This window comes from Macrobrachium rosenbergii, chromosome 9 (assembly GCF_040412425.1).
Source record: "Macrobrachium rosenbergii isolate ZJJX-2024 chromosome 9, ASM4041242v1, whole genome shotgun sequence".
Classification (NCBI taxonomy): domain Eukaryota; kingdom Metazoa; phylum Arthropoda; class Malacostraca; order Decapoda; family Palaemonidae; genus Macrobrachium; species Macrobrachium rosenbergii.
In genome coordinates this window covers 27465162-27490476 of record NC_089749.1, presented here as the reverse complement: position 1 = coordinate 27490476, position 25315 = coordinate 27465162, and the positions used below count along the sequence as shown (strand labels likewise).

Sequence of the window (25315 nt, the reverse complement as noted above, 5' to 3'; positions counted from 1 at the left end):
TCTCAGCAGAAATGAAACGTAATAATGAAACATTCTCCATTTCTATATAACCGAAAAAAATATCGCCAATTTCTACCCAAGTGAGAATTTCAAAGTCGAGAATACGTTGTCTATTCTCAGAGAAGAGAGCTGCCCACAATAACACACGCGAGGATAAGCAAAAGAATAAACAAACAGGAGGAAGGATAAGGAAGCGTTAGTGGACGAAAACACTCCAAAATCAGGCAGAAAACCAGCTCATGCTTAAGGAAATCCTTTGTAAAAATCCCGCTTAAAATAGAACAAACTTTCTTGAGCTTGTACAATCGACGTCACGTAGTTCATGATCCACTGAGTTCTGTATGTAAAGATTTTATATATTTATATTATAATATATATATGTATATATTTATACATACATATATATATATATATATATATATATATATATATATATATATATATATATATATATATATATATATATATATATACATGCGTATATTACATACACAAACACACACACATATATATATTAAATAAAACACATAAATATATACATACATGCATACGTAAAACTTTCTGCTTAGTCAACGCGAGCATGATGGAATTCAAAAGAATGTGTTACGGAAAATGCATGAAGGGATTGTCAGAACCAATCCCTTCATGCATTTCAGTCGAACCAATTCTCCGCTACAGAAGTACAATATGGATGTTGAGGCGAATGAAAACAGAAGGGGTGAAAGCTGTAGTGATGAATCCCTTACGTAGGTTTTGTGGTATAAACTTAGCAGAATGGGTTTGAAATTGGAGATATGAAGGAGGGATGAAGGTATGGGCCTTATGATTTCCTTATACATTCATACATACATACACACATACATATATATATATGTATATATATACATACATACATATATATATGTCTGTGTGTGTGAACATATATAGATAGTGAAACATGAATGCTAAGCTTGAATGAAAGGAAAAATGTTGAAGATGTTGGGTGAGGTGTATAGCATATGAAGAACTGAAAATTGTGAAATGCAGAGATACGTAGAAATGATAAAAAGGTTAGCTAAGGCAGTGGTTCTTAACCTTTTCCAATGTATGCACCCCTTTCAAATCAGCAGCCAGTTCTCGCACCCTCTGAATTGCTGAAATAAAAAAAAAGCTAAAATACAAAGTTGATATGATGTGTAACCTGTACTCGAGTCTGTTGCATCGTTGCCATTTCATTATGGAATTAGGTGTAGGTTTATCTATAGCTCAGAGCACTGTTGTAGCAATATAATAATAATAATAATAATAATAATAATAATAATAATAATAATAATAATAATAATAATAATAATAATAATAATAAATACAATGCGCAACTGGAATACAGTACTTACAAGCTCTGGGATAAGACTAGCAGAGGTTAACATCAGGAGAGGGATCTTTCAAGGCGACTCACTGTCCCCACTACTCTTCGTAGTAGCCATGATTCCCATGACAAAAGTACTGCAGAAGATGGATGCTGGGTACCAACTCAAAAAAGGACGCACCAGAATTCACCATCTGATGTTCCTGGACGATATCAAGCTGTATGGTAAGAGCATCAAGGAAATAAATACCCTAATCCAGACTGCAAGAATTGTATCTGGGGACATCAGGATGGAGTTTGGAACAGAACAATGCGCCTTGGTCAACATACAAAAAAGGAAAAGTAACAAGGACTGAAGGAATAAAGCTACCAGACGGGAATAGCATCAAACACATAGATGAGACTGGATACAAAAAGGCTACCTGGGAATAATAGAAGGAGAGGATATAAAACACCAAGAGATAAAGGACACGATCAGGAAAGAATATATGCAGTGACTCAAGGCGATACTCAGTCAAAACTCAACGCCGGAAGCATGACGAAAGCCATAAACACATGGGCAGTACCAGTACTCGGATACAGCGCAGGAGTAGTGGAGTGGACGATGGCTGAACTCCGCAGCACAGACCAGAAAACTAAGAAACACATATACATAACACAAAAGGAAGGGGGGAGAGGGCTACTAAGCATAGAGGACTGCGTCAACATCGAGAGCAGAGCACTGGGGTAATATCTGAAAACCAGTGCAGACGAGTGGCTAAGGAGTGCATGGGAAGGACTGATAAAAGTAGACGAAGACCCAGAAATATACAGAGACAGGAGAATGAAAAACAGAGCAGAGGAATGGCACAACAAACCAATGCACGGACAGTACATGAGACAGACTAAAGAACTGGCCAGCAATGAAACATGGCAATGGCTACAGAAGGGAGAACCCATGAAGGAACCAGAAGGAATACTAACAGCAACACAAGGTCAGGCCCTAAGAACCAGATATGTTCAAAGAACAATAGATGGAAATAACATCTCATCCATATGCAGGAAATGCAATATGAAAAGATATCACAAACCACATAGCAAGTGAATGTCCGGCGCTTGCACAGGACCAGTACAAAAAGAGGCATGATTCAGTAGCAAAGGTCCTCCACTGGAGCCTGTGCAAGAAATACCAACTAGCTTGCAATAATAAGTGGTACGAACACCAACCTGAGGGTATGATAGAAAACGATCAGGCAAAGATCCTTTGGGACTATGGTATCAGAACAGATAGGGTGATATGCGCCAATAGACCAGACGTGACGCTGATTGACAAAATCAAGTAGAAAGTATAACTTATTGATGTCGCAATACCATGGGACACCAGAGTAGATGAGATAGAAAGAGAAAAAACTGACGAGTATCAAGACCTGAACATCGAAATAAGAAGGATATGGGATATGCCAGTGGAAATTGTACCCATAATCATAGGAACACTAGGCACGATCCCAAGATCACTGAGAAGGAATCTGGAAACACTAGATGCCGAAGTAGCTCCAGGACTCACGCAGAAGGGTGTGCTACTGGAAACAGCACACACAGTGTGAAGTGATGGACTCCTGTGGAGGCAGGATGCAACCCAGAACCCCACACTATAAAAACCAACCAGTCGAATAAGATGACTGTGATAAGACAAAAAAAAAAAAAAAAAAAATTTTTATTTTTATATTTTGCAGAAAAAATAACATGCGTATTTATAGTTATAGTTTGCTTTAATTATTCATTGGCATCCTCGCATCCCTTAGGAACCAGCTTCGCACCCAAGTACCCCTGGTTAAGAACCACTGGAGTAAGGGAAAGGATGAAACGGTGTTTAGAAAAGGTCTAGTGGTCTGGGAAGATGGAGGAGTAGGATCGATTCTAATTACCGGGTGTTTTGAAATTAGAGGGCACCCCCTCCACAAAACAAATGGAGAGTTGTAAAGTTTCCTGCTATAGCTTATCTCCAAGTACATTATTTTAAGTTTCTATTAAGCTATTTTTCATTTTACATTTCTTGTATTTTCAGACTGAGTGACGGAGTTAGATACAGCCATGGCTAATGACTTGGAGGAAATCAGATGGATTAACCGAATCCGGGCTATAACCTTCAGAGAGGCCAGGGATGCTGGCGCATCCTTCATTTCACGTTCCTCGATAGCTAAATACATTGAAAGAGATAAATCCTTTGTTAAAAGAAACTGGAACAAAAATCCATATCAATGTCATCGTGAAAAGAGTGAGAATCTTGGAAGGCCGGAAATCCTTTCTCAGGAGTCAAAAGACATCATAGCTGAGGCAGTGGGTAGACCAAGAAAGTCTTTACATAAATTGGCACTTGAACTAGAAACAAAAAGAGGAAAGAAGAGAAGTTATAGTGCTGTATATCGTGAGCTGAAAAAATCTGGTATCAAGCCATTTCATGTTATCAGCAAGCCCAACATTACTCAGTAACAGAGAGAAGACCATGCATGGTTTTGTGGCTCATTTCTTCATTTACACAGTCAGGAATCCAAATCATAAAAATGACATCATTTGGGCAGCAAAGTTGGATGATATCAGCGATGACATGCGCTATTGCCAAGTTGTGAAATTTCCTGAATGTTTGGGAATTTTTCTGTTTCACAGCCAAACGGTTAATGTGGATCATCAAAGAAAAAGGACAGTCATGGAATGGCAAATACTTCAGAGAAACTGTGCTTCCTGGTGGAGTATTTCCTTTCCTCAAAGACCCTGAAAATGTGTTATCTGTTGAAGAAGTCACATTTTTGCATGATAAAGCACCATGTTTCAAGGCTCTTCAGACACAGGAGCTGCTTCGAAACAGTGGTATCAATTTCTTCTCGTCAAGTGAATTTCCAGGGAGCTCCCCTGACCTTAATGTGTGTGAAAACACTGGTAGTAACTTAAAGGATTGTGTTGAAGCGCGCACAGTGAACTATGATGGTATACCAAGCTTCGACGACCTGTGAAGACAGGTGACCGAAGTGCTCAGGGAAATGGAGTTTGAGTCTCAGCTTTTTTGCGATTTGCTGAAATCATACCCCTCAACAATGCAGGCAGATGGAGACCACACAAAATATTAAATACTCAGAGAGAAACTTAAATAAATACCTGTTCTGAATTACTTTTGTTTTTGTCCATATCAATTTTAGTTTATGCTGTAGAGGGGGGGCTCTAATTTCGAAACACCCTGTATATAATTCGTAATTGTTAGTGGGTAAAAGTTGAATGATATTTGGAAAAATGCTGGACAGATGGCGTGAAAGGTCTTGGAAAGGAATGTGAACGGTGCAGTGTCCCTAGAAGGGTTCGACTAACTGCTCGTGAGCCTTCTCTAAACGTACATGAAGCGACTATTGCTATTTAGATTTTCTGCAGTGCCTTTATTCGTGATCCAGGTATTGCAGAATGAATGTACCAATGACGGTTATATTATTTTTTCAGTGGCGCCACCCTTCGTCAGGGGAAAAAGTTTTATTTATAAAGTATCTGTTCGAAGGGTTGCCATTGCTAGTCCTCTGCCCTTCCCAATGGATATTCAAAAGGCTTACTCGTCGACGGCGTCTGACACTGGTGGTCACCCAGCCAAACTCTAAACAGACCCAATATTTCATAGCTTTTTTTTTTTTTTTACCTAATAACCAGGAATATTGCTAATTTATGTGTGTGTGTGTATGAGAGAGAGAGAGAGAGAGAGAGAGAGAGAGAGAGAGAGAGAGAGAGAGAGAGAGAGAGAGAGAGAGAGATAATAAGGACAGCCAGCCCATTGAGAAGCGAGAGAAAGGCGTGGGTTTTGAATTTCCTATGCCTGAAGGGCAATAACCAAATGAAAAGCGGAAAAACCAAAACCAATTACCAGCCCTAAAAGGTGAAAAGGCTTGTCATTGCAGAATTCGTTTTGAATTGATTAGAGCCTCTGCCACCAAGAAAATCTGATTAAGAGGGAAATATGAGGGCGAGAAGAATTAATCGGATTTGCAGAGCTTCATTTAAACATGAACCGGCATCGTCGGCTGATGGCTGTTGGGAAACCACTTTCAAGTTAACTAAGTGAAACTGCAAAAGGATCTTTACGTAAAGCGACTGATGGGAAATAAAAAAAATACCAAAAAATATATTATCATAATACAGTAACGATAAGTTGCACAGACGAAAGGAGGACACGAGATAAAAACACCTGGAAACGGATCATTAAAAACAGCTACCCCGACAAAGGCTTAAGATAAGAAGAATACAATAACGGTAAACTATTCAAGAGATTACTGTCTTCCAAAGCTCCGTAAATGTAAGCCCCTTTACCCCAACCATCCCTAGCTCCCCTCAAAAAAAAAAAAAAAAAAAAAAAAAGTAAAAATCATAGGAAAACAACTGGTGAGTTTAGAGAGAAGAAAGCCGAATCATTATTTATGAGACAAACCAGCGGGGAATAACGACGCTGACAGGTCTATAAACTGTAATTAGCTTCCTGTTACTGCTACTACTGTGATCAAGCAAGTCAAGACAGTTGGGTCAGAGTTATGGTACAAGTATCAGACTTAATATATTGTATTTTTTGTTGATTTTAGTTTTTGAGCCACTGAAATAGCATTACAGATACTTTGCTTACAATGGAAATTTAAACTTCGTTAACTGCAGAAAACCTTGCACAAATCATCAAAGAAAAAATTCATGAATTCGTGAATTGTGAACTTAGTACTTTCCTCTTTTTGTTAAAGAACAGATACTCCTCCATTTGAGAAAAAGTCTTCTTTTAGAAAACATTTCCCCCATCATTTTGGAATAATTTTCCCAAAAGAACATTATTTGAAGGTGCTGTAAAATAATATTTCCTTGCTTTTGTGCAAACTGGTACAGTTTACACATTACTATAATTTACACCACAGTCTTTCGCTTACAAACCTATATCTATTTTGCAAGCAGAAATAGTTCACGTACCAGAGCATATGCTATACAAGGGAGCGTACTTGACAAACAACTGTAAATCCTACACGCTTCTCATTTGATGCACTTGCTCCTGTACAACACAATGTTCCATTCTGTGCACAGGCGGTTAGTTTACACAACTGCTTTCAATTTACGCACAAGTGCATAGTTTACGAATGGACAGGCATACGTAACAGTGCATAACTTGGAAAAAGCTGCATGGTTAACGAACAGGAGTATGTTTTTGCAAAATTTACTTTTACTTATTATTTTGTCTATTGCTCTTACTTATTTGCTGTTTAGTAGTTTACTTGGCAGATCACAGTTTACAAGACAGCGCAAAGTTTATGCGCCACATCAAGCTTTTCGTGAACTCTTTGGATAAACTGGTTGTTTAGTTATTATTGAACTTACGCGGGAATGTATTATGGTTTACACACAAGAGATGCAACCTGACCAAATATTTGCAATTTCTGAGTAAATCACCTCTGTTTCCTTAAAAAAAAATAGAGATAAATATGCGAACCTTAGTTTGTCGACGTCGCCGTGAAGATTTAAAATTTACAGTCCAAAGCCTTATTGGGACCTATTCCCTGGGATGGTGGGGTATAGCTAGTCCAACTCAGTGCCGGTTCCAAGTCCAGATAAATAGGGAGGGTTGGATTCAGGAAGGGCATCCGTCATTGCGGCATCTGCCATAACCAATTATGAAATAAGCCATTCAATACTGAAACAGCTGGAGGCGGTTCAGTAAAACAGCGACCCCGACTAAAATTAAACTAAGAAGAAGAAGAAGAAGAAGAAGAAGAAGAAGAAGAATCCCTCTGGGTTTTGGTTTGTGATGTCTCGAACAAAACTGCAGCTTCTGGGAATGATAGTCTCATTGTTTATAGCACCCAGTTTCTTGTGTTATATCCTTGACACGATAGGCCTGGTATGTATGGACATATGGCACTGAGGGTCAAAGCCCACTCACCGGATCGAGAGTGCCACTCAACGGTGGTTATTTGAAAAAAGATTTTTCGAGCGATAACTCTTGTGTATGATAAATTTTGCACAATAGTTCCTCTAAGTGATAATATATGGGATATTAAGCCATGGACATGATAATTCCTTTGATGAGAATTCCTCAACATGATACATCCTTGGTATAATAATGTTTTTCACTCTAAAGTGATGAACTGACATTATGTAAACATTAAATTTCCTACATGGCAACTGCTTTACATCAGCGGAGTTGAGGCGATAATAAGCCTGGCCACGAAATCTTTGGTTCCGCTAGTTACCACATAAAACTGTGGTACGTTGACGCTTTCTTCAATTTTGTTGGTAGGCGTAGCGCTAAGCCTCAAGGTCATTAGGGATTTACCCCCAGCTCCATCAAAATAAATAAATAAAATTTAGTTCTTTAGTTGTCGATTCTGAGATCTTACACTATAACAGAAGTGGTCAAACATCTGACAATGTCGGGGCAAAACCATTTTTGTCTTTATGCGAACAAGGGAAGGTTCTACAGAAGATATGTGATTGAAGTTGTTTTTTTGAATGTGAAGTTCCTAAGTAGAACAATCCCCAAGATATCAAGCTGGTAAGAGACGGGGAAAAATGCCAAAGAAAGGAAGATGTAAAAGGCAAAACCGCCCCTTTCAAGGGAAGCTGGAATGAGCATAAATTTCGTCGATGAAATTGAAAAAGTTCGGTAACTTTATAATCCCTCAGACAAAGGTCTCTCCTGCCTTTCTGTCTAAAGTCCGTATCTTCTCTGTGAGCACAGAAGAAAGCGTTCATAAGAATTGTATGAACAGCTTTCGAAGCGTTCATAAGAATTGTATGAACAGCTTTCAATTCTTCTTTAATTTTCTGATGCACCTTCCCTACCAGCAATTATTAGGAGCAAGTAGAATGGTCGCTTTCCCTTGGATATAATAAAATTTCAGTTCATTAGCGTAATTCCATTCATGTAAGCTGATTGCTCAATTAATTCAATAAACAAAATGGAATCGTAAGAGCTACGGTTCCTGGAGACAGCTAATCAGTTACGATACCCAGAAGAGGCAAACACACACACACACACACATATATATATATATATATATATATATATATATATATATATATATATATATATATATATACTATATATATATATATATATATATATATATATATATATATATATATATATATATATATATAAAGTTTCACCTTTTACATTTGTTGCTTAAATGATACTGGTCTATTCGACAATAATTTTAACTATAATTTTCATAGCAATAAAAATCATTACTTGACGTTCAAATGCACTGAGAAACATCTCGATGCGTATCTAAACCAAAAGCGTTTGACTCGTATTTCCCCCGAGGGACAGGCAATTCACTCGTGAGCATTCAGACCAATTAAATGCTTGTCAGGCTCTGGTCTCAGCCAATTATGATATTCTTTTTTATTCTTCTTCCAACTTTCTCTCGAAAATCAGTCTCTCATTTCAGGCTTCACATTGTTCTCCAGTTACATGAACTCGAACCGTGTTTTTCTCGTTAATTCTGAATGTCCTCTCTTTCCTTTCAGAAATATGCTATTCTTCGCGAAGACAGACCACATACTCTGAAGCTTCACCATCATTTCTTTACCAATAAAATGGAGCGATATGGCCGTACTCAGTATTGAGGAAGAGACACACTGAAAATAAACAAAGATGAGCGATGGAAGTTATTCTAAGTATGATTTCACGTTGACGGAAACCTTACTATATAAGCTAAGCTATCATACAGAACATACTACCTTACAGGATACCCAGATCGACAATTGTGGTAACGCTGAGGTTCGTCATTGGAAATAAGAGGAACGTAGCATTCAACAGATCTGCTTCACTTAACGTTGGCTTGTTCACCATTACGGACGGTTGTAAACATAACAAATGGTAACACGAAACACGATTTTGTCATTTTGCATAAATACAGAACATCGGAATGACAACACTTCCCTTTAAATGTGATAGAGACAACCCTCTCATATACGACTTATTTACTTTGTACACCCAGCATTTTTGTTTTCCATCCATTCATCATTAACAGAGATATTTATTTTGACGGTAAAAATGACGACCACGTAAATATTCGCTAACTGAATATTGACCCATTCCCCGCTTATAACTGCTACCCTCATCATCATTAATTTAAATTGGGACTCATAAGTGCTGTTTGTTCGCAACTACATCATCAGTAATGTTCATTTCAGTATTTTTAATTCTGACAACTTTCGCAAGAAATGTATCTCACGTGAGACGAAGTCCAGTTATTGCGTTCGTTAGCCCCATAAAAGATTTGAGACAAAATCCAGTGAGGTTACAGCCACAGTGATTTATTACACTGATGCTCAAATACAATGATTTACCAGACTAACGAAAAAACTGGCAGATCACAAGTCTCAGCAGGACTCTGGAAGGTACAGCAATGCTCTTCCTGATTTCATAGAAAACTGTGCACAAATCTTACCAGTTAGTGGGAATATTTCTGTTCACTCTAATCTTACTGTGAAATGTTTGGAAAAATTCTGTGTCAGGAATATATGAAGGAATACCAAAGAACAAGAACAGCAAGCAAATAATTTTAATAATTTTACTATACACTAAAAAAAAACATATTTACTTATAAGAAAAAACAAAACGTTTCGTTTTCTATGGCGAGTCTATTGCCTCTTCCGAGGTTGTGTATCGTTCTTCTTCCGCGCCCTTCATTTTCTCTTTTCTTCTGTGCCTGTGCACGATAATCTTTTCTTCTGTGTCTGTACACGATAATCTTTTCTTCTGTGCCTGTTCGCGATAATCTTTTATTCTGTGCCTGTTCGTGATAATCTTTTCTTCTGTGCCTGTTTGCGATAATTTTATTTTCTGTGCCTATTCGCGATAATCTTTTCTTCTGTGCCTGTTCACGATGATTTTTACTTCTGTGCCTGTGAACAATAATATTTTCTTCTGTGTCTGTGCATGATAATTTTTTCTTCTGTGCCTGTGCACGATAATCTTTTTTTCTGTGCCTGTGCACGATAATTTTTTCTTCTGTGCCTGTGCACGATAATCTTTTCTTCTGTGCCTGTGCATGATAATTTTTCTTCTGTGTCTGTGCACGATAATCTTTTCTTCTGTGCCTGTGCGTGATAAACTTTTTTTCTGTGCCTGTGCATGATAATCTTTTCTTCTGTGCCTGTGCACGATAATCTTCTGTGCCTGTTCGCGATAATCTTTTCTTCTGTGCCTGTTTGCGATAATTTTTTCTTCTGTGCCTGTTCGCGATAATCTTTTCTTCTATGCCTGTTCACGATAATTTTTACTTCTGTGCCTGTGAACAATAATCTTTTCTTCTGTGCCTGTGCACGATAATTTTTTCTTGTGCCTGTGCACGATAATCTTCTTTTCTGTGCCTGTGCACGATAACTTTTTCTTCTGTGCCTGTGCACGATAATCTTTTCTTCTGTGCCTATGCACGATAATCTTTTCTTCTGTGCCTGTTCACAATAATCTTTTCTTCTATGCCTGTTCACGATAATCTTTTCTTCTGTGCCTGTTCACGATAATCTTTTCTTCTGTGCCTGTTCACGATAATCTTTTCTTCTGTGCCTGTGCACGATAAGTGCACTAAGATACCCTAACTAACAAAGCACAAGATGAAAGTACTACATTACGTATTTTAATTCCTTGATGAACCCACGGAAATAAGATGACCTTCGCAGTTTACCTTATCTTACCGTCGACTCTCCATCCCCTTCTATCATAGGAGACTGCACGAGGCTCTTTTAAGGCAGGCCCTCATAGGAGATATAGACAAAATCAAGACCTGTCCCAACTTTCTTTACCTTTACTCGCAAATGGCATCAAGGAAGGGGCAGTTGAGTGGCCTTGCTATTCCAGGCCTCAAGGACACAAGAAAGACAGGGATGAAGAAAAATGGGAGTGTCGATTTAAGGTTTAATCTTCGCTTGCCGAGTGGGTGATATAGTGGTGAATAAACTGGACACCGTGATTAAATGAAATACAGCTAAGAAGGGACTGCTAAATTTTTAGAACCATGAAGGGAAAAGAAGAAAAACTCAGATAAAGATTAGGAGACAACAGAAAAATACTGATCAAGTAAAGGGAACAGAGCAATGACATTAATAAAAATAATAAAAGAAATTCTCATACCCCAAAAAGACCAAACAGGTGAGTATCACACTACTCTGTGTTCATCTTATGTTTGATGACATATCTTCACACGCAATCCTGGAAACACTAAAGAAAGAACAGTCGCGTTATTTACCAGTTCAAAGACGAAAACGGCCCTAATAAACTAACTATTTTTCATCGCGCACCCTCCTCGTCGTCATCGTCCTCTCAGAAGCTGAAACATCTCGGTTACGTTCAAGTGAGGCGAAGGAGCTCGTTCAAGGAGCTTCTCAGATGAACGTCGAGAGCTACAGAGAAGTGAATCATGATCAGAATGAAAACCCGAACAATGGCAATAGGAGAGAGAGAGAGAGAGAGAGAGAGAGAGAGAGAGAGAGAGAGAGAGAGAGAGAGAGAGAGAGAGAGAGAGAGAGAGAGAGGGTTATGATTGGAATAAAAACCCTGGACAATGGTTATGAATGAGAGAGAGAGAGAGAGAGAGAGAGAGAGAGAGAGAGAGAGAGAGAGAGAGATAAGATCAGAATGAAATTCCAGAATAATGGTCAATGGTGTGAAAACAGAGATAATTATGACAAGATATAAAATCTGGTTAAAAGGATTTTTAAAAGTACCTATGGTTACAGGTCCTATAGATATTCGACCAAATTGTTTAATATTATATACAACCACACGAGAATAAATAAACATACAAAATGAATAAGGAAACAGGTGACTGATTAACCAAGCCAGCGTATGAACGAATCAACAAACAAGTAAGCAAACAGAAGGTAACTTCGAATTACTTTCCATTCACAAACGCCGAACCACTAAAACTAGAGATGAACAGATATGAGCAAAAGAAGACAGCCGTAAATTTCGAGATATTGATGGAGGAAAAATGAATAAGGCTAGGCACCTCGACACATTAAAAAACTATTCATTCATTAATTCTGATAAGTTGAACAAAGAGACGTTTTCTTTTTCTAAATAAGGTATTTATAAATATTAAAAACCCCTTGGAAGTCACTAGTTGCCCTCATGACTGCCTTACAAACACGGGCATTCACCATCAAACAAAAATACGTATACGTCTTCCGGAGCTAAATGCAGCACCCACAGAGACTGAGAATTAGTTAATATGACAAATGAACATAAAATAAATAGCTTGCTAAATGTAATCAAGAAAACGCTGGAAAGGACACGAAACAAGATAAGGGAATGGAAGACCGGGAAACCACGAGGAAACAATAAATAAATGAGAACGCAAAGTCATTGTAAATATATAGACAATATCACGAAGGTCAATCAATACTCTCGTCCCCATTTGGCTTATCCGGAATCGAAGGTTATAGAAGTACCTCCTTTAGGAAGAGCCTTTTGGTCTGCTCTCGAAGAAGTGTTGTATTACAAATGCATTGAAGTAGAATGTCTACATACAGAAGAGGGTCCTCCTATGATTTCTGAGTGAATAAATCTAGTGGTGCATAAATTATTCTTCAGCATACTTTTTGTTATAAGTATGTGATTTCTGAGATATATATATATATATATATATATATATATATATATATATATATATATATATATATATATACATTATATATAACAGAACATCATTTAAACAGAATGGTATTGAGCAGAGATATTTATTCAAATAAAGTTACAAGCTTTCCAGGACTAACCATCCTCAGACGATGAGGACAGTCCTGGAAAGCTTGTAACTTCTTCTGAATCAATATCGCCACTAAATACCATCCTGTTTAACTGTGGTCATGTTATTAGTTACATTAATACAAAAATCAATTGTGTAAGTAATAAAGTTTAATATATGTAATATAATAAGTTTACACACACACACACACACACATATATATATATATATATATATATATATATATATATATATATATATATATATATATATATATATACATATGTGTGTGTGTACTGAAAGTTTAATATATGTAATATAATAAATTTACACACACAAGCATATGTGTATATATATATATATATATATATATATATATATATATATATGTGTGTGTGTGTGTGTGTGTGTGTGTGTGTGTGTGTGTGTGTGTGTGTGTGTGTGTTTATGTGCGCGCGTGTGTGTGTGTGTACTGAGAGAGAGAGAGACAGAGTAGAACCATGCGTTTCTCTTCAGGAACAAACTTGAAGAAAAAACCAAAACTTCAGGATGACTATTAATTACATGACAGCCAATTAATTATATCTATTATAACAGCAGGGTCTAATATACACATTTTTTTCTGGTTAAAAACTGAATGAACGCTCAAAGAACAAAAACTATTTTCCTTATATAAAAGTTAATCCTTTACTTAAGAGGTATTTTGGGTTATAACGGTACAAAGTCTACCATCAGCAGGAGGGGGAACATCCCGAAAATGCCACGTCAGCCATGGAAGACCCCTGACATTCGAATAGTTGAACTCTATTCTAAGGCTTGGTTTCTTAACTCTCCTTGGGCAAGGTCAGGGTCAGAATGATGCTCTACTGTGCTTCTTAACAAACTCTCTCTCTCTCTCTCTATCATATCTGTGTCACACACACACACTTATATACTGTATGTATAAATATATATATATATATATATATATATATATATATATATATATATATATATATATATATATATATATATATATATATATATATATATATATATATATATATATATATATATATATATATATATATATATATATATATATATAAACACAGGGAATCTGTGAAATCAACAATTCACTTAGAGACATTTGATCCACGACAGGCTAGTACTAAACACGGTGAAACAGCGATTCATCGATACTGTTTCTCCGTATTTAGTACTAGCCCCTCGGGGATCAAATGTAGGCTACTTAGGGACAGTTGATTCCCGAGGGGCTAGTACTAAACACGGCGAAACCGTGTAGATCACTGTTTTGCCGTGTATAGTACTAGCCCCTTGGGGATCAAGTGTTCCTAAGTTAATTGGTGATTTCAGGAATCCACTGAAAATGTCAGGGATTTCGTGAAGTCCCTATTTTCACAATCTTACTATAACACACACATATATATATATGTATATATATAATATGTGTGTGTGCGTGTGTACCATACGGGCATCATTACTTACAAGATCAAAGAAGCTGTGTTCTCCAACACTTGCACATAAACAACTCCCCAGTTGAGCAAACTTGTAAGCCTTGAGCACCAGAACCGCTTTCAATCCTGAATGATTAGCAGCTCCGGGAACAAAAACGAAAGCGGTGTCTCCCCCAGATGGTCTCTTCTCTTCCCTTATTGTGAAGGCCTTTTCAGTCGCAAGAACTGGACCGTAGGGAAAAATGATGCAGTTGAAGTGGGATTGAACATGGGGGTCCTCCTAACAAGCTCTGAAAGGATTACGTAACGCTATTACGAAACTCCCTTGAATAAAAGTACATTCTTTTCACTTGACGCGGAAAGGTAAAAGAAAAAAAAAAGAAAGGAAAAAAAAAGCAGGTGAGTCGACAGGAAGTAGGTACAGTACAATTCGTATCTTGTCAATATCAGAAATAAAATATTTATAATGATAATACGCAAGATCCTTGTATACAGAAAAATTAGAACACACAAAAAGCTATCCAGCTTCTTTCCATGGAACTGTACGTACGAGTATAATGCGTAACTTCCATCGTCAACTTGTTATATGATATAATGGTAAAAATTTAATGGCGTAGCTGCATACGAATGGTCATTCAGGAAACGATGACTGAACATTATAGGTATGGGAAGTACCCACAACTGAATTATTACTCTGCAAACGACGATAATTTGGAACGAGTGTGATGTCTAATATACTGTACTTACAGTGACAGAAAACGAATAACTGTTATTTATTTATTCATAATATAGCAGTGCTACATTGTTTAGCCACTGCCAACCTAATCTGCGCTTAACTTTACTCCTTTCTTCTCCCCTCTCCTGTCATTTTTTCCACAAGCAAATTTTCTTCTAAAGAACTTTGCAATTCACTACCATGGCCTTTTGGTTTACTCTAAAATAATTAGAGATTATAAATCTAAGCTATATTCAAAGAGAGTACCTGTAGGTCTCTGTGTTTATTCAACTCATACTACAGCATTTGTTCAACTCTAACTAAAGTATAAGTCCAGAATACAAAATTCAGATATCATATCATAGGAAATAAAGATAAAATGCTTTTAAACATGATCTAGGCTCCTTGAGTTCCTTGGAGTAAAATATGCAAAACAATTATGAGAACTTATGCTGTAGGCGAAAGGCATGATGTGAATTACATAGATTTTTGACACCTTAGAAATAATGACTACCTCTGTTAACTCTAGCATCATAATATTTAAGGACACGTACACAGGTTCTGACAGAACTGACATCTTTCCAATACAAGTATTAATAACAAGTGATCAGAGAATACAAACCCCCTCCAAGGCAGAAAACTCCACCTCCCCCAACCAAAAACAGTACCTAATCCGGATCAAATATTTCCAAAATCTAATGACTGGCTACCATTCTCGAGGCCCACCTTCAGTGACATTCTCGTCAAAAGCCTGAGAACCTCTTGTGTACTCAAGCTAACAAACAGCAAACAAACAGGCAAACAAACCATGCCTAAAACACATCCACTATGTCTGAGGTTAAAACAACCGAAATATTGGTCAGTCGGATCTCTCTTGCCTCAGATGAAGTAGGACTCGCCATAATTCATAACGAACCTCATCAGACTGAAGGCAATCTACTGGGTGGTTTCTGATTGATGAGATAATTATGTTTTCATTTGGAGCGGAGTGATGCTTTGTATCTGTGTTTCTCTCATCACGGTCTTATTGTGAAGACAATATTGATGTATATCTTCAAAGCAATAAAATTTATTAAAGTTTAAAGTCACGAAAAGAATAAGACTAAGAAAAAGAACAGTATCATGTGAAAATATGAGTAACAAACACCTCTACACAGTGGAATAGTTAATCCCATATACTGTGGTTTATGTACCATCTATACAGGACTCGGTTAATAGTACTTTGACAGTGCTAATGGATGTTGTTCACAGCTTGATGGGGGAGCATCTGAGGTACCTCCCCGACTAGTACGGAACTCCTGTGAATCTGTAGGCTACAGCGCATGCTGGACACTCATGTGTGGCAATTTAATTTATGCTCTATGCATCCCTTGGGTACCACAACAACTGATTGACTGATGCTAATCTAGTTTTATTGGAAGATATCTGAATATGCAATTGTTGGAATAACTGCCAATGAATGATGAACATTTTATCATGCAGTGTTCCCATTTCTGGACTTAGATCTCAACAATGAATCTGAAATACTGCCAGTGGTGAGCCAGAGAAATATGCTCCTTTTGTTGCAAACGTTGGTAACTGAAGGCTAATTGGAGACTGGAGGCAGATTCAAGGCAGGCCTCTGGAGTTAAAAAGATCCCTTATTTTTCCTTAATCTCCAAAACAGTGAATACAAATTTTTGGCAGATTCTGATATATACAAGAGCTGCAGTCTACTAACTGAGCTTAGGACTGGTTGAGGAGGTCACCACACAACGCCGCCCCTTGTGGCTCCTAACACCTGTGAAAGGAAGTCCAGCTGGTTATGCAAGGTGCTCTTTATGTAGCTGGCTAGTATACAGTGATCCTGAATAGGAGGATAAACTTGACTAGTTACCATAATATACGTCTCTTTTAGGATCTGCCATACAAAAGAAAAAAAAGGCATATAAATCACGATTTTTCAGATAAATGTAATAAAGAACGGATCTGCAGGAACTGCAGCTTTATAGTTAACTATAGGTTTAAAATTGCCTTTGCTTAACACAAAGCACACAAACAGTTTATCCTTATGTTCATGAGCAGAGGTGAACTGACCAGCTGTGCAAAACAGACTTGGCTTCCACTAAGAAGCTGTTTGGAATCAGACCAGAGAGCATATTGTGGTGACCTCCTCCAGCCTGTCCTGAACTAGATTGCTAGGGTTCATATTAGTATTAGAATTGGCCACAAAGAGGAAATAAGATAAGGTAACAATCACAAACCTGCTGGGTTCCAGGCTCCAAATTAACTTCTGAGGTCAGAAGCACTCAGTTTTGACATTTTGAGCATGAAAAAGATCTAGTACAATGAACAGGAGAGTAAGCAAGGAATGTTGGAACAAGTTGAATGTGTGAATAACTGCTTGAAATGTGGGCCACAGGGCCTAGTGCCAGAGCTCGGGAGGCCATTTATTGCCATCGAATGGCAAACATTTGTGGTGAGAATTCATTGAGGCCCTATGCATCAGCTGGGGTGCCACAGGAATTGACTGATGGACCGATACTAATTCAGTGCTTAATATGCCTCTGCAATGAATTAATTTTAACATTTGGCCACGAAAAGTTTCTTTTGAGGAACTGACCCACTATACTTAGAAATCAATATGGAACCTGAATTCTGTTATGCAATTCCTTAGTTACACAGAGCCATTCTTCTTTCTCTTAAACTCTAAAATTATGATTACAAGCCTTCTTTTTGAGGTTGATTCTGATATGAACAAGAGCTGCAGCCTGCTTCCGAATCTGCCAGATAAATCAAGATTTTTTAAATGAAAGGAATGAAGAATTGATATGCAGGATATGATAAAGCATCTTCCCAAGATTTAGCTCTAAAATGTTTTCAATGGGGGACCTGGAGTAGCCGCAGTATGAGGTAACCCCATTCTATTATTTAGCCAAAGCTTTGCACATACAGATTATCTTCATATTCATGAATACATGAGAACTGGTCGGCTGGGAAGGACTCTTGATAAAAAACGCACCAGCAAAACCAGCTGGAAGCTCTATGAAGCCTGACAGGGAAGCAAAACATGGTGTCCTCCCTGCCCAGCCCTGAACTGGATTAGTAGGCTGTTGCTCTTATTGGTCTTAAAATCTGCCACAGGAAAAAGTAGTGATCACACTTTTGGAGACCATGGTTGTGAAAATGGTTTTTATGGCTTTGGAGCTTACAGCCTACAATGAAACTCCAGTTATAATTATGTAATAATATTTTTTTGATCTTAATCTCCAAAATTGGGACTGCAACTTATTTTTTCTGAGTTAGACTGATACTAACGAAAATCAGAGCCTAAATATCAAATTCCAACTTATGTCATACGGCCACGCTGTGAACAGATTCTGTGGATGTGACCCAAGCAATCTGCCAAAGTGCTTTTTGCTTTGTGTCATATACAGCCTGCCAGCTAATCTGTGCTCCTTTGGGTAAAGTATTTGGGGATAGCTCCACTACCTAGTGGGAAGACTATTTAATCATAGCTTTGGGACACCCCCTCAATAGGAGTGTAGAAGATTTCAGATCTGTCCTGGAAGAAACTTTTGCTTACCTTTCGCCCTTATCGCCGTGACTGGACAGCCCAAGGAAACTTTGTCTCCTCAGATCTTGCTTAAGCTCTTGCACCAAATGCCTGTGACGGGCTTTGCTTGGAACACCACTTGCACACGTCACATAAGCAGTGGCATTCCATGGAGCCAATAAAAAAATATTATAAAAACAGATGCATGTTTTCGATATCCTCACGACATTACGCTCTACTGAGTGAATATTCTGGGTTAGAAAGTTTAACTTGTTCATTCTCGTTCGTTTCTTAATTTGTTTCAAGTGGAATATTATGAGTTTTGTTAGTTAAACAAGTTAATAAAAGAACAAGTATGAACAAATGACATACTCTTAATTTTGTTAGGATACAAGTTTCATAAAACATAAACATCTTTCCTTTACAAAATTCAAAAGTTGATCAACCGTTGCCGATTTCTTTAATTCAACAATATACATACGTGTTACAAAGACATATTTCTTAAAAAGCTTCAGAACAAAGTAGAAAAAAGCGATAAAAGTAAGGCATTAAGTCCAATATTGAATTATTCGATGCAGACAAGATCATTTAACATTCACAAAGACTAGGTTTTAAATTTCCAGATCCACCTTCCAGTTTTGCATTCTTCATCGCTATCCGGAAGGGCAAACCGAATTGGATTCAGGGTCACAGTGCAGTCAAGAAAACTCGTTTCATTTCTGTCCTTTTGAGCAACTCAGACTTGCAGTTTCGCGTAACACAAGGGAATGAGAAACTTTGTTTTATTCTGCTTTTTACGAGCTTCGTGACCTTTGCAGCACTGCCTCGGGTTTTTTTTTAGCCCTTATGGAGACGTTCATTTATTGACATTTCTATATCTTTTCATTTATTTATCATCTAATTATAAAATGCTGCTGTGCTTTCTCTTTCCACAATTGGGAAACTATTTTGTGGTAGCTTGCTCTGGGTGCTAATGGCCTTTAAGGCTTCGTGGTTGCGAATGTTTACTTGTTTTGAAAAACTACAATAGCATAAAAAACAACAACACTAATAATAATAATAATAATAATAATAATAATAATAATAATAATAATAATAATAATAATAATAAGAATAAGAATAATACTGCACATTTTAACATCCCCAAGAAATTAGGCTTCGCAGAATTATTTTCCCAGAGTTGGAGAGGTCAATTTGATCATTCTTTTGTTTTCTAATAAATTTGTTTGGCGTTGTACCCTGCACTTATTCTTAGCCTTCAGTGCTGAACTCAGATAACTAAGCTACAGGTCTAGAACTATTAGATTTACGATTTAATTATTTATTACAAATGCGAGAAACTATTTAAACAAGGTTAAATTTTTCATCAAAGGGCGATGAAAAGGAGATAAACTCATCACAAAACAGAAGTGAGTCCATCGATTGCTGTGTCAATGGCTTTCACATTAATGCTCCATTAGGTTACTATGAAATCCAAACAAACTACTAAGACTAATTTGGCGAGGAGACCATTGCATAAATTAACACATATCAAAAGCATAGTAGCATGAACATGGAGGATCATTCACAAACTTTATTCCTTTTCTGCAAAATCATTTCAAAAAATGACTCTTCAAATGTCAGCGACCTGGTTTCAAATTCTCTCGCTTTAGACAGAAGCCTTTGTCATCTCCTAAAAAATGAAAACGGAGAGAGGCGAGCCCATAGAAAGGAAGGTAAATTTGTCTGCGAAACTGAAATGCTCAAAAGTAATTTATGATTATTGGCGAGTTTCCGAAGAAGAAAGTTATCGTCAGGGCAAAAAGTTGCATCATCGTCAGCCAACTCCATTTAGAAGAAGAAAGGAGGAGGAGGAGGAGGAGGAGGAGGAGGAGGAGGAGGAGGAGGAGGAGGAGGAGGAGGAGGAGGAGGAGGAGGAGGAGAAGAAGAAATGGAAGATAAAAAGCCTTTCAATGGTCATTTACTCGAAGTTACGTCAAGTCCAGTCAAGATCAAAGCGCCGAAACTTTTGCGAGAGTCCAATCGTACAAGATAAGATGATCGAACTCTGAGGAAAAGAGAAGAAAACACAAAGGATGACGTCATAATTTGGAAGTTCAACTGCGTTAATCGAAGGATTAAACGAAGGAGAATTGATTGAAAGCATCCTAACGAAATTCAATCCCCTTTAAAGGTTGTCGATGCCCTTCGTTCTACTCGGAAGAAAACTTACTTCGGCAACAACTACTGAGCTACTCATTGCTCTCGACACATTTTCAGCACATAGAGGATAGAATAGCCACATTTTTGCAGAATAACGCTTCCTCAGATTCCTGAGGAAAATTTGAGATTTCGTTTCTAATAATCTTGAAAAAAATTTATATAAGGAACATTCACATTAAGCGTAACTGGTATACCGTATTTTCCTTAGCAAATAGCTAAGATTAGCTTGTTATTAGAAATTTGAGTTTTATCTGAAATATCAGTGCAAAATCATTCTTTCTGTGGGAAAGACACGCAAAACATTTTGAGACTGTAAATGGCTGGGACCCGCTCATTCCATGGAATGCCTATCAACTGGAGATTTCCATATAAACACGTTTCCTAAAATAAGAAAATGTGCTCTCTATCTATCTATTATTTCTCTCTCTCAAAAGAGGTTTCATCTCTCTTCCCAGAAGACCCCTGAAAGTTAGGAAGTTGTTTATTTGATATCTCTGTGACTAGGATGCCATAACACCCTAGCCTACTTTGTAATAATAAATAAAATGCGGAAACTGCCAGAGGTACATGAACTGCACTCGATGGAGATTCGACATATTATTATTATTATTATTGTTGTTGTTGTTGTTGTTTAAAATTTGTGCACATTCTTAATAAATAGGCCTAAAAACCCTCTTCCCTTTTGCTATGTGAAAAAGTGAAAACAGAGCAAATATTATAACAACTAAATGAACGTAATTCCACAAACAGATTTACATGTACAGTACATCAAAGTACGCCAGAGACACTATGGAAATGGTATGTGATTTTCAAATAATATTACTAACAGGAATTCCGGTCTACAGTTTCACACGAAAATATGATGATGAACCTTCGGTATTAGGCAGTGTAACACTCAGACAACTTCACAGAAATGTGGATGCCCTGAAAAGAGCGTATCATACGCGACGTAAAGTACAGGAACTAAAGGGAGTAACAAACACCAATCCTGAAGACAGGATTTTAAGGACGGTGTACAAGCATGATGTCTTGTTACAGTTATCTAAATCTTAGTTAACACTGCTGAGAAAATGGAAACCCTTTTCATATAGAAGGGGAATCAGCTGACATCAAAACAGGACAGCAATACAAAAGAACAGAAGCGTCAGATACTAATAGTATCAATACTATCACTGGCATAGATAATATCAGCAGTCTTACGAGCAATTACATCCCTGCCTGTGGAAAGTCCGGGATCCCGGACACGGAAAAGTCCCTGACAACGTCTCCGCCGGGGAAGGATGTCCCCACTTGGGGAAGCCCCGGACATATCCACTAAGGGGAAAGTGGGGGGGGGGGCGGTTTAAGCCAGCCCAACTCGGCGCCGATCCCAAGCCCGGATAAATGGGGAGGGGGTTGGAGTCAGGAATGGCACCCGTCTGTAAAACATCTGCCGAACCAATTGTGAAAAGAGCCGTTCTAGAAAAGCTGGAATACCTGGAAGAGGCTCATTAAAAACAGCGATAGCGAATATGAACTGAGTTAAGAAGAAGTCTTACGAGCGATATCTAGCACTTAGGCAGCTTTAGAGGATTTACATTTTTTCCGTGCCTTGAACATGGAAGCTTTTAATCAAGAGTAACACCATGGCGTCTGAATACGATAAGAAATAATTTAATGTATTGGGGAAATAATTTCGGTGGATTTTAGCCTCACACCCTTCCGACTACACCACTAATAGATACGATCCACATCTCTTATGAAAACTAGCAGAACTTTCTTTTGCGTATGGGGGAGTTAATAACCACAATAAGACTTGCGTCATGTGCATACTGCGTTATCTTTTTTCTAAAGCAATAATCATAGAACCAGTACAGACTAAAAGCAACAAAGGTCCCAGAATATCGCCCAGTAGAACACCTAACGTATAAGGTTAGGCTCACTGAACACACCATCGACTACAATTCGCTAGGGAATGTCGCTTAAAACACTGTCACGTATGTGACACCCAACAGCTACCACATAAAGCTTACATACAAGCTCTTTATAGTTAAGTAAATCAAAGTCAGCATTAAAATCATTAAGAACAACTCTTCGTATAAATCCACTGTCAATGCTAGTCCAGACATCAGATCTAAAACGGGATCACGACAAGCTAATGATTTCCTCCAGGAATACAGCGGTCAGGAAGCAAGTGCCTACATTCAAGGTACAAATGTTAAAATATCTTTTCTTCATCCCAAGAAAGTACTGGAAGGATGTAAACTGACCAATAATTGCTGAAATCAGCCGGTATACAGACCTTGGGAACAGTCACCACCTGGGGAAATAATAACGGGACGAAACATCGATAAATAATTTGAATTTGCGAGAAAGGACACATTGCATCTTTTTGAGAAAAATAATGTTAAAAATCTGGATCTCGTCAAGACGAAGTGTCTAAGTTATCTTAGATCATATCGCTGTTGTTGAATAAAAGCAAACTGAGTGACTTGTCCTTCGGGTTGGTAAACAGTTTTCCATCCCTAGTGAAAATGGAATGAAACGTACATGCAATAGACTCACTGACATCAATTTGAACCAGGCTCACAACAGATGAAGCTGAATCATTCCATATAGTTTTAAGATTATTACTAAAATCAACTCTTGGCAAATCTTAATATATGTTTCCTTCCTTGAGACTTTCAATATAGTTCCGGCGGTTAAGTTAAAAGAGATGACGTCTACAACTTTGTGAATTTATCTATAAAAGATTTATGAGAGAAATAAAAGTTTGGTTGAGCATCTTGTCGGCTGACTTCAACAGTATTGCATCCTCCTGAACGAAATATTTTTGCACCAACGTATTAAAACAATTTTATGAAGGAAGTTCCAGGCAACTGATATTAAAAAACATGTCTCTAATGAAATGCAAAGAAGGCAGACAGACGCACCAAACTTTCGTTCCTTTTGCTCAACACAGCGTCAAGTAATGCTAATCTTATTCGAAGCAATATGGCTTCATCTCATCATATTTAAGAAATTAACACACACTTATATATATGTGTGTGTATGTATATACAGAATAAATATATATATATATATATATATATATATATATATATATATATATATATATATATATATATATATATATATATATATATATTAGGATCTTTGGTTGTTTTATGGGCGGTTCGGTAGTTTGTTTATTTGGCTAATCCTCCCCCCCTCCTCTTATTTTCACAGGAGTGTTTACGTCTGTGTTGGCGTGGCGCCAACCTTTAGTCAGGTTCGGGCAGCAGTAGCGAACAGGTTGTTCTCTTGGGGAAGAGAACTTTTGAGTACCAGCAGCAGTTCGACTTTGAAGACGTTTCTTGGGCAGCCGGTGTTTGGGCCCAGGCTGGAGCAGCGCACCAACGAAGATGGTTGTTTGTTGGCCGCAGGTGGAGACCCTGTCGGCGGTTTTGGCTCGGGTGCAGTGGCCCCGTGTCCTTTGTATTTTGGCGAGATGGCAGCAGGACGTCGTGATAATACGGCCTGTTGTCGTTAGTTGGTGGACTTCGTTGGAGATGGTTTTTTTTGTATCGACTGCTGCTGGTACTTCCTTTCTTTTGGATGTAAAGTAATATTGCTTTATTTATTTTTGTGTTTCGTGGCCCGGACCTGGCTCATTTTGTTGTGACCTTTGTTTTTTTCTAAAGATTTCTATTAAGTTTAAAATTAATAAATATATTTTTATAGCAAACTCCTGTATTTTGTTTATTCCTCCTTCTTTGTGTGTGCGAGCTGTCGATTAGCCAGAGTAGCCCCAATATTATTTCCATCTAGATCCTGTGTTTTTCTTAAGGGCCGAAAATCTCGGTTCGTAACATTGGCGACCGTGACAGGATTGGCTCTGCTCTGGTTGTCGGAGTTTTCACCACATTGGAGGGGGAGGTTGGTTATTTTGAAAAAAAAAAAATTGTAATTTTTTTTTTTCTGTCGAGAGGGAAGGTATTAGGATCTTTGGTTGTTTTATGGGCGGTTCGGTAGTTTGTTTATTTGGCTAATCCTCCCCCCCTCCTCTTATTTTCACAGGAGTGTTTACGTCTGTGTTGGCGTGGCGCCAACCTTTAGTCAGGTTCGGGCAGCAGTAGCGAACAGGTTGTTCTCTTGGGGAAGAGAACTTTTGAGTACCAGCAGCAGTTCGACTTTGAAGACGTTTCTTGGGCAGCCGGTGTTTGGGCCCAGGCTGGAGCAGCGCACCAACGAAGATGGTTGTTTGTTGGCCGCAGGTGGAGACCCTGTCGGCGGTTTTGGCTCGGGTGCAGTGGCCCCGTGTCCTTTGTATTTTTGGCGAGACGGCAGCAGGACGTCGTGATAATACGG

General features: G+C 37.9%; 2 protein-coding genes across 3 annotated transcripts in view; both read right to left on the bottom strand.

The window, feature by feature from the left end:
* The window catches only part of LOC136841646 (phosrestin-2-like), a 175014-nt gene that overhangs the window by 95360 nt on the left and 54339 nt on the right, over positions 1-25315 (bottom strand). The window contains exon 1 of one of the 2 annotated variants that reach the window (XM_067108775.1): positions 14566-14701. The exons of the other annotated variant lie outside the window; for it this stretch is intronic. The gene's annotated coding sequence lies outside the window, so the exon portion shown is untranslated. Of the gene's footprint in view, positions 1-14565; positions 14702-25315 lie in introns of those variants that run through there. 2 annotated transcript variants of the gene reach the window in all.
* The window catches only part of LOC136841644 (uncharacterized), a 226367-nt gene continuing 215655 nt past the window's right edge, over positions 14604-25315 (bottom strand). Inside the window, exon 8 of the mRNA XM_067108770.1 lies at positions 14604-14824. Coding sequence (XP_066964871.1) covers positions 14747-14824 — 78 coding nt within the window. The 3' untranslated portion in view covers positions 14604-14746. The remainder of the gene's footprint in view (positions 14825-25315) is intronic.